Here is a 13182-nt window from a genome sequence, read left to right as displayed (position 1 = left end):
CAGCTTCTAGCCTGAGCTACTGCAGGCATGTGCCTGCATTCCTTCAGTTCAGAGAGAATGTCTTCACAGTTAGAAACTGGTTCAGCCTAGTCAGGTTAGACTAACCTGCAAAGACTGAATCAATTCAGGCTCAGGCTTTTTGAATGTCTGTCAGAGACTATGACTATAAAAGCGGTTAAGCAGTGGAATAGGCTACCTAGAGAAGTTGTAGAATCTCCATCCCTAGAAGTAGTCAAGAGCAGATTAGTTAAACAGGTTAGTTAGGGATGCTGCTGCCTTCTAACCCTACTTTTTTATCCCGTGAACTGCAGTAAAAAACTGTTAGACTATCTGAAACAAAATGTTTCAAACATACTGTCCTATTAGCATGTAATTAAGGACTGCTTAAATAGTAAAGAGCACTGTGGCTGCTTACAGACGTTAACAAAAAAAAAAGCGCTTTACTTTAAACTGGGCATGCTCCCAAACCAAGCCCAGTGCATGTCCAGAAGACAGAGCATGTTAGTTGGACCCAGCTCACCCAATGTCTGGTCTGTATAGCTCAGGCGCTTTAGTGGGGATTGAATCAGCTCTTAGATGAAAACGCCAAAAAGCCCTGCTGAAGCACCTGGTCTATACAGATGCTACAGAACTAGGTCAAACTACTGTGCTGCTTCTTCTGGTAAAGTGTTTTTTTCTTTTGTTTTTTTAAATTTCTGTAAGCAGGCTGTGAATATGTAAAGTAAGAACAATTTCAATGTTCTAAACAATGGATAAACCTACAAATAATGTTTCTCTAATCTGGTTTAGGAAACAGCTAAGATTAGCCCTCTCTGTGAAAAACAGTACTAAAAAACATTATTTAAATTTCTACATCTCTCAAAGTGGAAGGAGACAACTTTATACCATTTAAACTATGTATTTATGTGCTACCTTTCCCTATGAACTTGTGGGACAAATACTTCATTCCAGCCATGTATTATATCTTAATATAGTAACAACGTATCTGAGCATATAGAAAGTAAAAATTATACAGACTGCTTTTGTTGTTCATACCTGAGAAGAAACATGGACTCATTTGATTCACCATCAAGTGCACTTTTAGGCCGCAATTCATCTGGATTCTCTGCTGAAAAGAACACACAGGACTTGCATTCATTAATGAATAAGAGGAATAAAACACATCTTGTTTGGAATAAGTGACTGATAAGATTTATGGGATTTGTTCATCCCAAATTAATTTGTTATTGAATTTCATTATTAGCTATGTATAATATTACCTAGCTTGAAAGATTTGTTAGGGTGTTTATTATCTGCTCCTGAGGATGACAGATTATCTGATTTTGTATTGGTATCTAAAGGCTCCTTGGTATCTCTGGGTACAAATGCCTCTGAGTTCTCACTGCTGGTTAACAAGAGAAGAGAGAGAGATACAAATTACTGAATGCATTTTAAAAGTCAATATAATTTCAATTATTATTTATTCTTTGTATTACTGAAAACTTTATCATGAACCAGGACTACATTGTACTAGCTTCTGTACAAACAGTGTTTGCATCAGTGTTGGCAATGGTGGTACACAGGGTTCTACCAAGTGACTGGTAGAAAATCTCAGTACTAAAACTTCTGAATCTTGACACTCATTAATTATGTGGGATCAATGCTAGTGGCGCTAAATATATTAAAGATGAAACTAGAGAGGCTAATTTTATATCACCATACCAAATGATTTATTAAATTATTTCAAACTACAGAAAGACCTTCGTACATCTGATGACCAGTAGTTTTAGAAAACCTGTGTAACTTTCCACCTGGTTATAAAAAGCAGAAGTCAAAACAAATATGTGCTTAACAGTGAAGTCTATAAACTAAACTAAGACAGATAAAAGCTACTTGATTACCTTTTGCACATGGAGGTAAATAAATTAAAAGGCTGGCATACCCTTTCAGATGCAAGTGTACTTTGCTGTTAAAAATATGCTTCTCTGGGGTTCACATTCTGAGAACTTGACCCACAAGCTTAGCTTCCTTATACTCAAAAACCACACAGAATGTGAAAGAGTTTACTGGCTGTGAATTCAATTGAGTCAAGAAGCACAGAAATTTAACTAAGATTCTCCCACAGGTGGTCAAGCACTTGTATCACTTCGATAGTACTAGCAATAGTGGTAGTGCTAATAAAAGCCACCACCATTCTAATCATGTTATATACCCATGCGCACAGCAAATCTAAACAACACAGTAGTTAAAACCCCAGTAAGCCATTCTAGATAACTTAACTGAATATATGAAAAAAATAACATAAAGGCTTAGAATGTAGCATGTTCTGTAAAAGAATCTCATAAATCTCTTGTACTGTCTTGTGTCATCTCCAAGAGGTTAGATATTAGTCCACTTTGTACCAGGAAGCAAACAGCTAATAATTTCTAAATTTGAAAAGGAAATGGTATAGACTCCAAGATTGTTAGATCTCTTATTTACTTAAAATTCAGCAGATCCTTGACAGGTGATGTAAAATACCCAGATATTTTATAAAGAAAACCACTATATTTATGAGCAACACAAGCACCACCCACATTTATTAGACTTTCTTGTCTTAATTATATCCCTAAATTTATATTCTGATTTCTTGCTTGACTGGCAATATGAAATCCTGCAGCACTTAAGCCATAAGCAGGGAGAGAGTTAAAGAAAACAATGGAGGAATATAAAATAAATCTTGTATAGTCCCATCATTCTAAAAGACTACCATTTTTACTGTTTTGGAACCAAAAAGATCTTCCAACCTATGAAACAAGGTATATAACAGAACAACCATAATAAAATATTCAAAGTAAGGAATTATAAAATAAGTCAAACAGAAGTAATTATGGAGAAGCCCAACCCTTTTAATGCACTTTTGAGAGATCCTATTTTCAGAAATTTCACACATGCAACACAGTGTAAACAAATTTTGTTTATAATGTTTTATATTATAGTTTTGCTTTTATGTTTTGATAGTTTTTATGTTTATGTTTTATATTATAGTACCTGACCTATGCTTACATTTGCCTGGTTATAAAACTTAACTGTATAAAAGCAAGATATTGAACTGCTAAGCTTTGTGATGCTATAAGACTAATGCATGAAAAGCATTAAAGGATTATTTTTATCAACAGATGTGTTGATAAAAATAACTCATCTCTCTAAAACAGAGATAATATTGACCCACATTTAAAAGGTTCTGAGAAATCTGAAAAATTACATAAGTGCATACTACAGTGCATCATTATTATACAAACAAAAAGAAAAGTAAGAGCAATCAGTTTAGCAAGAAATTTCAGTTTGTTATAGTTAGGAGAAAAGCAAGTTTATTTCAGCACCAACATATACTGTGCAAATGTCTTCTAAATCAAATTGAGAATGAAGTTCCAAATTCAGCTCATCATACACAACTAATCTCCAGTGGAGTCAATAAAACTATTCATTTGTGGGAAATGAGTGAGATTTCTCATCATATGGCAAGTAGATGAGGGCACAACTTCACAATGACAGAAATAATATAATTCTAAAGATGTGTAAGATATACATCAAGTGACATGAAATAGCCCGAGTCAATTACTGTTCTAGAAATACTAAAAAATGAAGTTTAAAAATTCTTATATCAAAAGAAAAATACAAGCAACTACCAGAAAAAACAAGAAGCAAGGCGTTTGTATGATACAATCGCTCCACTATAAGGTATACTGTAGTTGGGAGAGCCGTTGAACAAGCCTTTAGGCATTAGGTGCTCATCTCTGAAGAGGGTCTAAGAAATATAGACACAGGCTGAACTAAACAGAAGAGAGAAGACTCCATGTAAAGGCAAACAGTCTGCTTGGAGGGATGAACAAGGGCAGAGGTCTCATAGTTTCATAGTTGGTAGGGTCGGAAGGGACCTAAGCAGATCATCAACTCCGACACTCTGCCATGGGCAGGAAAGAGTACTGGGGTCAAACGACCCTGGCTAGGTGATTATCCAGACTCCTTTTGAAGACACCCAGGGCAGGAGTGAGCACCACTTCCTTTGGAAGTTGGCTCCAGATCCTAGCCACCCTGACTGTGAAGTAGTGCCTCCTGATATCTAGCTTGAATCTACTCTCGGTCAACTTATGGCCGTTGTTCCTTGTTACTGCCGGTAGGGCTCGGGGGAATAGGGACTCTCCCATTGCCTGCTGGTCCCCTTTGGCCAGTTTGTAGATGGCCACCAGATCCCCCCTCAGCCTTCTCTTGTGGAGGCTGAACAGGTTCAGGTCCTGTAGCCTCCGCTTGTAGGGCCTGCCTTGCCACCCCCTGATCATGCAAGTGGCCCTCCTCTGGACCCTCTCGATGCTGGCCACATCCCTCCTGAAGTGTGGCACCCAGAACGGGGCACAGTACTCCAACTGCGGCCTGACCAGTGTCACATAGAGGGGGAGGATCACCTCCTTGGACCTGCTCATGATGCATCTGTGGATGCATGACAAGGTGCAGTTAGCCTTCCTGACTGCATCCCCACACTGGCGGCCCATGTTCATCTTGGAATCAATAATGACACCAAGATCCTTTTCTGCCTCTGTGCTGATGAGAAGGGAGTTCCCCAGCCTGTAGGTATGCTGCTGGTTCTTCCTCCCCAGGTGCACTACCTTGCACTTGTCCATATTGAAACACATCCTGTTCTCATCCACCCACCCCTGTAACCTGTCCAGATCTAGTTGTAGCCTGTCCCTCTCCTCCAGCATGCCCACTTCTCTCCCCACATCTTAGTGTCACCCGCGAATCTGAACAAGGTGCTTTTCACCCCCTTGTCCAAGTCACTGATGAAGATGTCGAATAGTGCAGGCCTGAGGACCGAGCCCTGGGGGACCCCACTGTCCACATCTCTCCAGGTTGAAAACAACCCGTCCACCACCACTCTCTGGGTGTGGCGCACCAGCCAATTTGTGACCCATCTGACTGTTTAGGCATCAACGCTACAGTCGCCTAATTTCTTAATGAGAATGGGGTGAGAGACAGTGTTGAAGGCCTTCCTAAAGTCCAGAAGGATTTTGTGACCTGGTCGTAGGCCACCAGGTTGGTCCGACAGGACCTGCCTCAAATGAACCCATGTTGATTGCCCCTAAACATGATCCCCCCTGCTGGTCCCTCGCAGATGTGCTCCTGGATAATTTTCTCAAAGAGCTTCCCCAGGACCGAGGTAAGACTAACAGGCCTGTAGTTTACTGGGTCCTCCTTCCTCCCTTTTTGAAAATGGGGACCACACTGGCCCTTTTCCAGTCCTCTGGCACCTTGCCAGAGCACCATGAGTGCTCGTAAAATCGTGCCAGGGGTCCCGCAATGACCTCTGCTAATTCCCTCAGCACTCTGGGGTGGAGATCGTCAGGACCTGCTGATTTGAACACGTCTAGTCCCACCAGAAGTTCCCTGACTAGGTCCCTCCCATCCCTCCAAGCAGACTGTTTGTCTTTACATGGAGTCTTCTCTCTGCTACTTAGCTCAACCTGTGTCTACCTGTTTCTTAGACCTGAGGAAGGGCACCTGATGTCTAAAGGCTTGTCCAACATCTGTCCCAACTATACAATCACTTTGCTATAAGGTGTTACAAAATTTTTCACTCTTGTACATTTCCTGGACCGTCATGGCTACAAACACTGCAACCCTACCATCAAAAAAGTGTACAAAAGTAGAAAAAAAAAAAAAAAAGTACACTTTATTTAAGAATGTTATTTTTCCTAAGCACGCTGTACCTTGAGGTTGTATCCTGACTGTTTGTAGATTCACCTCCATAACTGCTGAAAGCATCTTTCCAGAATGAATGCTTTAATAGGTTTGTCCAGTTCAATCTTTAAATATAATAGAAAAGAGAGTCTGAAACAGTACTATAATTCCCAGTAACGGGCAAGTCTTACATAGTTACAAACTGTACATATACAATTTTAAAATAAAAGTCCAGTAATGTTAACATTTTGACTGCTCACTTCATCTAGCCTGAAAATAAGTTAAAAATAGACTGAATGTAATATTAACATCGTTCTAAAATGGGTATCGGTTTGATTACCCATAAGACAGTCTTTGTTTGGTATCATTACCAAACTATATGTAAGCAAAGCTCAAATCACAATTTTTTGTAAGTGAATAATTTTGATTCAGCACATGCAAAACAAACAGCTACATCATTTTCCAGACTATATCTGCAAAATAAGAATTCACTATTTTAAGAATATTTTTTCAGAGGAGTGTAGGCCAGAAGACAGGCTAGAAAGAGTTTCAGTGTGGAGACCCTATGTTCTGTGAAGGGCAGCAGAGTGCATCAGAGAATTTGAGATCTGTTTAAGAACATCCTGAGATGGATGGAATCAGTACAAACTGCAATAGTAAATAAAAGCACACATGATGGTATAACCAAGCCTGAAACAATTACATGCATAGGAAATGCTGTACTGGAATAAGTTCATTAATCAGTAGATTGTGAAGGTGCATGACACCGAGCAGGATTGATCATGAGAAAAGTACGGAGAACAATACAACCCAAAATGGGTATAAGAAAAACAAAGGGTAATTATAAGGATCATTAATGAGCACGTAGTAATAAGTAATGATGCATGCAAAGATGTAAGCATTTCTAATGTATGTAAAAAAAATAGAATAGAAACACACTTTGGATTTGTGTTTAACCCAGCACCATCCTGTTGTCAGTCAATCTGGTATGAATAGAAGGCGACACACTTAAGTTTATACTCACTGAATAGCTGCTACACATGCTTATTCAAACCATGCTGCAGTAAAACCTGACAGGTCCCTGGGGGGCAACAACAAGGAAGAGGAAAACCATAAAATGATATTAATAATCTTGAATTAGACTGCTTTACCTTGTCAGAGGATCCTTCTGAAGCAGACCATCAAGCAAATTAACAAAGTCTGAGGAAGGTTTGGGAAGAGCAGAATCTGTAAATATAAGAACTTGCAGTAAAATGTGTTTGGTAATAAAAATAAGTAATTTCAAAGCTAGAAAGATTATGTCAATATCAGAAAAAAATATAGACCCTCATCCTGGCTTTAGCCACTGAAGTCAGTGTGTTCAACAAGGGTGTAGGGTCTGTCAACTCAGAACCAATTGCAAAAAAGAGTCTTAAACAGTTATGCCTCAGAAGATTCCTGTAACTAGGTGAGATGGTACTTTTTGAAAATTTTTAAATGAATTTCTCATATTCTCAAACGTGGCCTGCAGGAGGGAGGGGGCGGGTTTCATAGGTGTGTGGTACAGCTAGGGTGGGGGGGCACAGTGCAGCAGTAGGGTGCGTCACATGGGCATGTTTGGGAAGGGGAGACATTCATAAGGTGTTCGGCCCCAGGGGGCTATGGCTTGCCCTGGTGTGACCCATGGGGTGTGTGCCCTCTCCCCTGGTCCAGCTGGTGGGGCATGTAGATCCCAGCTACTTAGAACTTGGACAGCCCCTATTTAAATCATAATTTCCACTGTTTCATCCCTGTATTATACCTTTTAAACCATTTTTTTTAGTGCATATCAAGGGCATTTAAGATGAAGTTCATTGCAAGCTAGATATTTTAAGAAGCCATTCTGCATTTTTCGTTAACTGACAAAAAAGCATTGTTTTGCTTACTCTAAAAATTCAAAATAATAAAATTAAATTTAAAATAATATATGAGGGCTACCCAGACCTTCAATGCATATGCCTGGGCAGGAATTTTTGGAGGAGTGGAGGCTGCCCAGACCTTCCATCCTCCCTTTAGGCCACTGAGACAGAATTCAAAGACCAAACTGAGTCCAGGTGTTTGATACCTCCGTGGCTGTAGTCATATAAGTGTCTGGGAATCAAACCCAGGTCAAATATGTGGTAGACAAGGATTCTACCACTGAACCACAGGGGACTCCTAAGAAAACACAGATTCAGCCCTGAAACGTTCAAATCTGAGCTAAAGCTACCCACTGAAAAATGTGAAGTAGTTTTACTACATGTAAAAGTTACTATCTTATGTCTATGGCCTGATTTAGTTTCCCTGGCCCTCTAACAGCACTTAATGTGAGAAGGTAGCTGTAAAAGGGGACCTTCTCAGGGCCGATCTCACTGTAGCCCGCCCACCTGTTTCTGGGCTACCTGCCCGCCTTCTCACCCACCACGCCTTGTTATTAATTAGTTAAATGATGTTACTAAGCGGGAGGCTGCCCATTTCCTGCCCCAATGCCAGGGGGCACTATCTGCGGCTCCATTCCTCCCCTACACCGCAGCCCAAGCCTCGCTGATGCCATCCAAATGTTCCTACAATCATGGGCCCCCACTGGGTCCCAAAATCCTCCAACTGAGCCCCTCTATGATCCCTTCAATCAGGCAGCCTCATCCACCTTCATCCTGGGCAGCATAGATCCCTGAACTGCTTCTCCTTTGGGTGTGGTCCCCCCAGGACCTTTGGCTCACTAGCCCTGGCCCACCTCCAGGCCAGTCAGAACCCCAGGCCCTCAGAACTTGGGCGTTCCTCGCGGTGGCCCCCGGCCCTTTGACCCTTCCGGTCCTGGCCCCAGCATGGGCCAGTCAGGAGAAGTTCAGACAGGCGTGAGTCTATGGCCCTTTTCTCTCTCTCTGGAGGTCCACCCTCCAGGCCCTCCAAACAAGGGGTAACCCACCCGGTTGTGGGGGCTAGGGGTTAAGGCACTCCGACCCGACTTTCACTGGGGTGGTAACTGGCCTGGGGTGGTAACTGGGGTGGCAGCAGAACTGCCTTGCTTATATGGGCAGCCTCAGATTAAAAATGGCTGCCCTCATCAGGCACCTGGCAGTTGCTAGGTCCAGGCCCTTAAAGTGGCAGGCACAAACAGTGCCCTGCCACAGTAGCATTGGAGAGTTGGTCATGTGTTCACTTATTATATGTTTACTATAAAATAAAATTGAGATACATTACTCCAAAACAACTGTGTCTTATGTCTACACCCTAATAATAATTACAACAACAACAACAACATGTTTGAGAGAATAGACATCAAGTCAGTTAAAGTTTATTCAACTGAGACAACTGGCTTCAGTCATTAAGAATTTTAACTTTCTGAACTGAAACATTGATTAGCAAAATCTTGGGGGGGGGGGGGGGGGGGGGGAAAGCCCCACGAAGGATTGGGGGGGGGGGGGGGGGAGGAAGTAACCCACACCCCTCCCACCCCACAAAAAACACCTAAATATGGCAATCTAGGTACCAAACAATCTGGTTTGACTCACTGAACAAAGAGAAAGTTACCTTTTGGTCTAGGCGGCAAAGGATCTTCAAACAAAATCTTTTCAGTTAATTCAGAAAAGCTTTCCGAGAAGAATGGAGGTCTTCCTATGAATGGTATTTTATTAACAGAGTTAGGTAAAATTTTGTAAGGCTTCAAAACATGTTGTGAGCTATAGCCAACAATAGCTAGATAATTTTCATCCTGTTAAGGATAAACCTAAAGAAACAAATACCTTCAATCTGAATTCAATTTACGAAGCACCTACAAAAACAACAATAGACAAATTCTTGGTGCTGAGAGCCAATGAGTAACAAAAACAGCAGAAGAATCCATTTGCAGGATGCTCCTAAATATCTTGCATGCCAAAGGGGTCTCCACGCAGCCCCTCAAGACAGCAAAGTGGCAGCAATAACATCAAGGTGAGGCAGGAGAGAAATTTCAACATTTCTCAGTTATCTGCATAACTGTTTTTTTAATGGACCAGAAGACTGTTACTACACTAAAACTGTGCACCACTGTTTGAAGAGGACTTTTCATCTTCTTATCTCCAGTCCCAACACACACATATCACTTCACCTGCAGGGTGTCCAATTACTCTAACTTTATACAGGGTCAAGTGAATTTTACCTTTAAAATAAAAAGACAAAAATAATGTACAAAAATAAACCTTCATGTTTAGGAGAATAAAATCCATTGACAGAACTGAAACTCACATAGTTCTAATTTAGCAAAGTCATAATGACTGAGGACTACAGACAGTTAAAACCATCTTATAATTCAGGTATCAAGGCAAAATGAATTTACTTTATTTTAGTTATTTTACAAGGATCCTAAATAATTGTTACTACTTTTATAAGCATCTCCAGTAACATTTTCAAGAATTCTTTAGAAAAATACATATTAAAAACATTCCTATTTTTTAACATTCCTAAACATTTTGAAAGTGTGCATAGTGGAAAAATTAGGTTTTGGTACAATTACAACAGAGATTAGTCAGATATGTGTGTACATACACACACACACAAATATATACCTGAAAACATTTCATATAGTAAACAACCCAACGACCATAGATCGCTGGCTTTGGAGAAATCTTCTCCATTTATTACTTCTGGAGCAGTGTACATTGGAGATCCTACAAAACAAAACAAATAGAGAACAATTTGACTATTCATTCAACATTTCTATGCTTCAACACTGGACATATACCACTAACAAGGCAATCGTTTCAACAATTATGAGGTTGTTACCTCCATTTAAAAAAAGAAAATGGTACCGGAGAATTTAAGGCCACTTGCAGATTGCGCTTAGCTGTCACTGGGAGAGTCTCTGCTCTCCCCATGGAAACCATGCATGTATAGATGTTCAAGAATTTTTCTCCCAAAGCAAAAATAGCCACTCCAGGAGAAAAATACCTCAGGAACAAACAGGACTAAATCACTTCCACAAGAAAGCAAATGTCTGTAAACTTTCCCTTATGCAAGGAGCTGCAGCAGTCCTCCAGCATCCCAGAATGCATGGCTTCACCTCCCTGGCCCAGGGGAGTCAGGGTGTCACTCTGACTGATTCAGATGACCCAGAGCAGTCTGTGAGCTAATTAGGGCTGCCTTGTACATTGCTGCCATCTATCTCCAGGCAGGCAGAGAGCCTGCGGAGCACACTGAGATGTATGCACAGGGGGCCCTTGGCTGCATAGCATCAGTACTGAAAGCTCTCTGCTCAGCATTCAAATGTCTGTTCAGGAGTTTCTGGGTAAGTTTTTCCATTAAGAAAACAAACCCAGAAGAATTTTCCCAAATAATTTCAATATGCATACACAGCCTACAAAATACAGAGTGTTGATAGCCAAGTTAAGGGAACAGGACTTCAAGAGTTATGCCAGCCTTACACACAATTATCTTTTCTTCATCCTGATATACCTGTATTCATAGGTGGAGGGAGAAAAAATTATTTGGGGGGGGGGATGAATGCGCACACATATGCACGTGTGCACGCACACGCACATCCCTGTCCAGCAGGTAAGTCGGTGGGGAAAGTGGAAAGGAGAGAGGGAAAGGCCATGGGGGGGGCAGATTGAGACCCCCGTGATGAGGGAGGGAGCGGGGCAGAGGCAGGAGCAGGGGTGAATGGCCCAGGGCTGTGGTGGGTCATGCGAGGGTCGGAGCCTGGGCAGCTCATCCAGGAGTGCAGGTGGGCTGCTGCCAGTGGGTGAACTTCAGGGAAAGCCTGGCGGGGGATTCATACCCCCCCGATCTGTGCGCAGGACACAGGCAGGCTGCTGCTGTGCACTGGGTTCTGTACCCTGCTGTTGTTACCTCCAGAGCTGTGTGACACCATGTGTATCCTACAGCTGGGTAGGCAGGGGGCATGGCACAGCCAAACGGCAGCAGGCACATAGTATTGCGCTGTTCTGGAGGCAGCGGCTGCGGGTACAGAGCCTAGTGTGCAACAGCCCACCTCCACTCCATGTACAGATTGGGGGGGCACATACCTCCCGGACCTTCCCCAGGGTATGCACAACAGCGGGAACCTCCTGGCACTCCTGGATGAGCCACCCGGGCTCCAACTGTCCCATGACGCAGCCCAGCCCTGGGGCCCCATTCACCCGAACCCCTGCCCCACTCCCTCCCTCAATGTGAGGACCTTGATCTGTACCCCCAAGCCCCTTCCCCTTTACAGAGTAGACTGATACCTGCCTGCCAATGCTGGACCGTTATCCACACACGGGGCTCTGATCCTAGCTGCACGTGCACCCCTCCCCATCCCTGCTTCAGACACCTGGAGTCCATGGCCAGGGCTACCTTGCACCTCTGCCCGCTGCCCTGCATTTGAGGGGGATAACTCTGTTAGCCCTGGCCTTCTTCCGCCCATGCCTGTACTAGGTTATTCTGCATTACATAAAGTATTTTGTTTGGTCCGCTTATACCCACATCCAAAGAATAACTGTAAGAATTTTGTGCTGTTCATTTCTAGTGTTCTTTATAACAATAGAAAGTATATTACACATTTCGGTGACTACTGAGAAGAATGAAGCAAATGGTTGAAATGGCAGGTTACTACAATTCTCACAAGAAACTAAAAATATCTACAAGTACAAGACTTTGAGTCCAAAAAAAATTGACCTTATGCTATGGGTCCTAAGACAAGCAGAACTGTATGGAGTTTAAAATGTCCACTTGGGTAGGTTATGTAATTAAGAGTTCATTATACTGGCTTGTTTTTGTATTTTGCACCTTCCTAAGAAGCATCTGCTACTGACCAGTGTTACACATAGGATACAAGATAAAATGAAACCCTGGTCTGATCCAGCATGGCTATTCCTATATTAAAGTAGGACAGAGACTGATCTACATTCTCTCTCACTCCATCAATTTTTATTAAGACGTCCACGGCTAAAATGTAGGGCCCTGCAAGACGCAAACGGTAATCTTGTGGCTACACCAGACAGAAAAGCTGATAATTTTAACAGTTTCTTTGCCTCTGTTTTCTTGAACAGGGACCGGGAAATCCCACCTACCAGAGGTAGGGACAGTCTTGTGGATAGCTCTGTCAGGCCTTCAGTTAGTGCACATGTAGTTAGGAATCTTCTGGAAGGGCTAGACATTTTTAAATCTGCAGGTCCAGATGCCCTCCACCCAAGGGTGTTGAGGGAGCTGGCAGGGGTCATCGCGGAGCCCTTGGCCCGGCTGTATGAGCATTCGTGGTCATCTGGCCAGGTGCCGGGGGATTGGAAACTGGCTAATGTGGTCCCAATTTTCGAGGAAGGAGGACTATAGGCCTCCTAGTAACTATAGGCCTGTAAGTCTCACCTCGGTGCTCGGGAAGATCTTGGAGAGAATCATCAAGGAGAATATCTGCAGGGGGCCTTCAGGGAAGATCATGCTCAGGGGCAATCAGCATGGGTTCATCAAAGGCAGGTCCTGCCTGACCAACCTGATTGCCTTTTATGACCAGGTGACTAAATCCTTGGATGATGGTGT

At 42.5% G+C, this 13182-nt stretch overlaps 1 protein-coding gene across 1 annotated transcript in view; it reads right to left on the bottom strand.

Annotated features, from left to right (window-relative positions):
- Positions 1-13182, bottom strand: part of ULK4 (unc-51 like kinase 4) — a 457838-nt gene that overhangs the window by 420828 nt on the left and 23828 nt on the right. The window contains exons 6-11 of the mRNA XM_025212836.1: positions 10236-10337; positions 9223-9306; positions 6846-6921; positions 5724-5819; positions 1260-1384; positions 1036-1108 (exon numbers count right to left, since the gene is read on the bottom strand). Of these exons, the coding sequence (XP_025068621.1) occupies positions 1036-1108; positions 1260-1384; positions 5724-5819; positions 6846-6921; positions 9223-9306; positions 10236-10337 (556 nt within the window). The remainder of the gene's footprint in view (positions 1-1035; positions 1109-1259; positions 1385-5723; positions 5820-6845; positions 6922-9222; positions 9307-10235; positions 10338-13182) is intronic.

The sequence above is a fragment of the Alligator sinensis genome, unplaced genomic scaffold (genome assembly GCF_000455745.1).
Source record: "Alligator sinensis unplaced genomic scaffold, ASM45574v1 scaffold470_1, whole genome shotgun sequence".
NCBI lineage: Eukaryota > Metazoa > Chordata > Crocodylia > Alligatoridae > Alligator > Alligator sinensis.
This window is presented reverse-complemented; position numbering and strand designations above follow the sequence as displayed.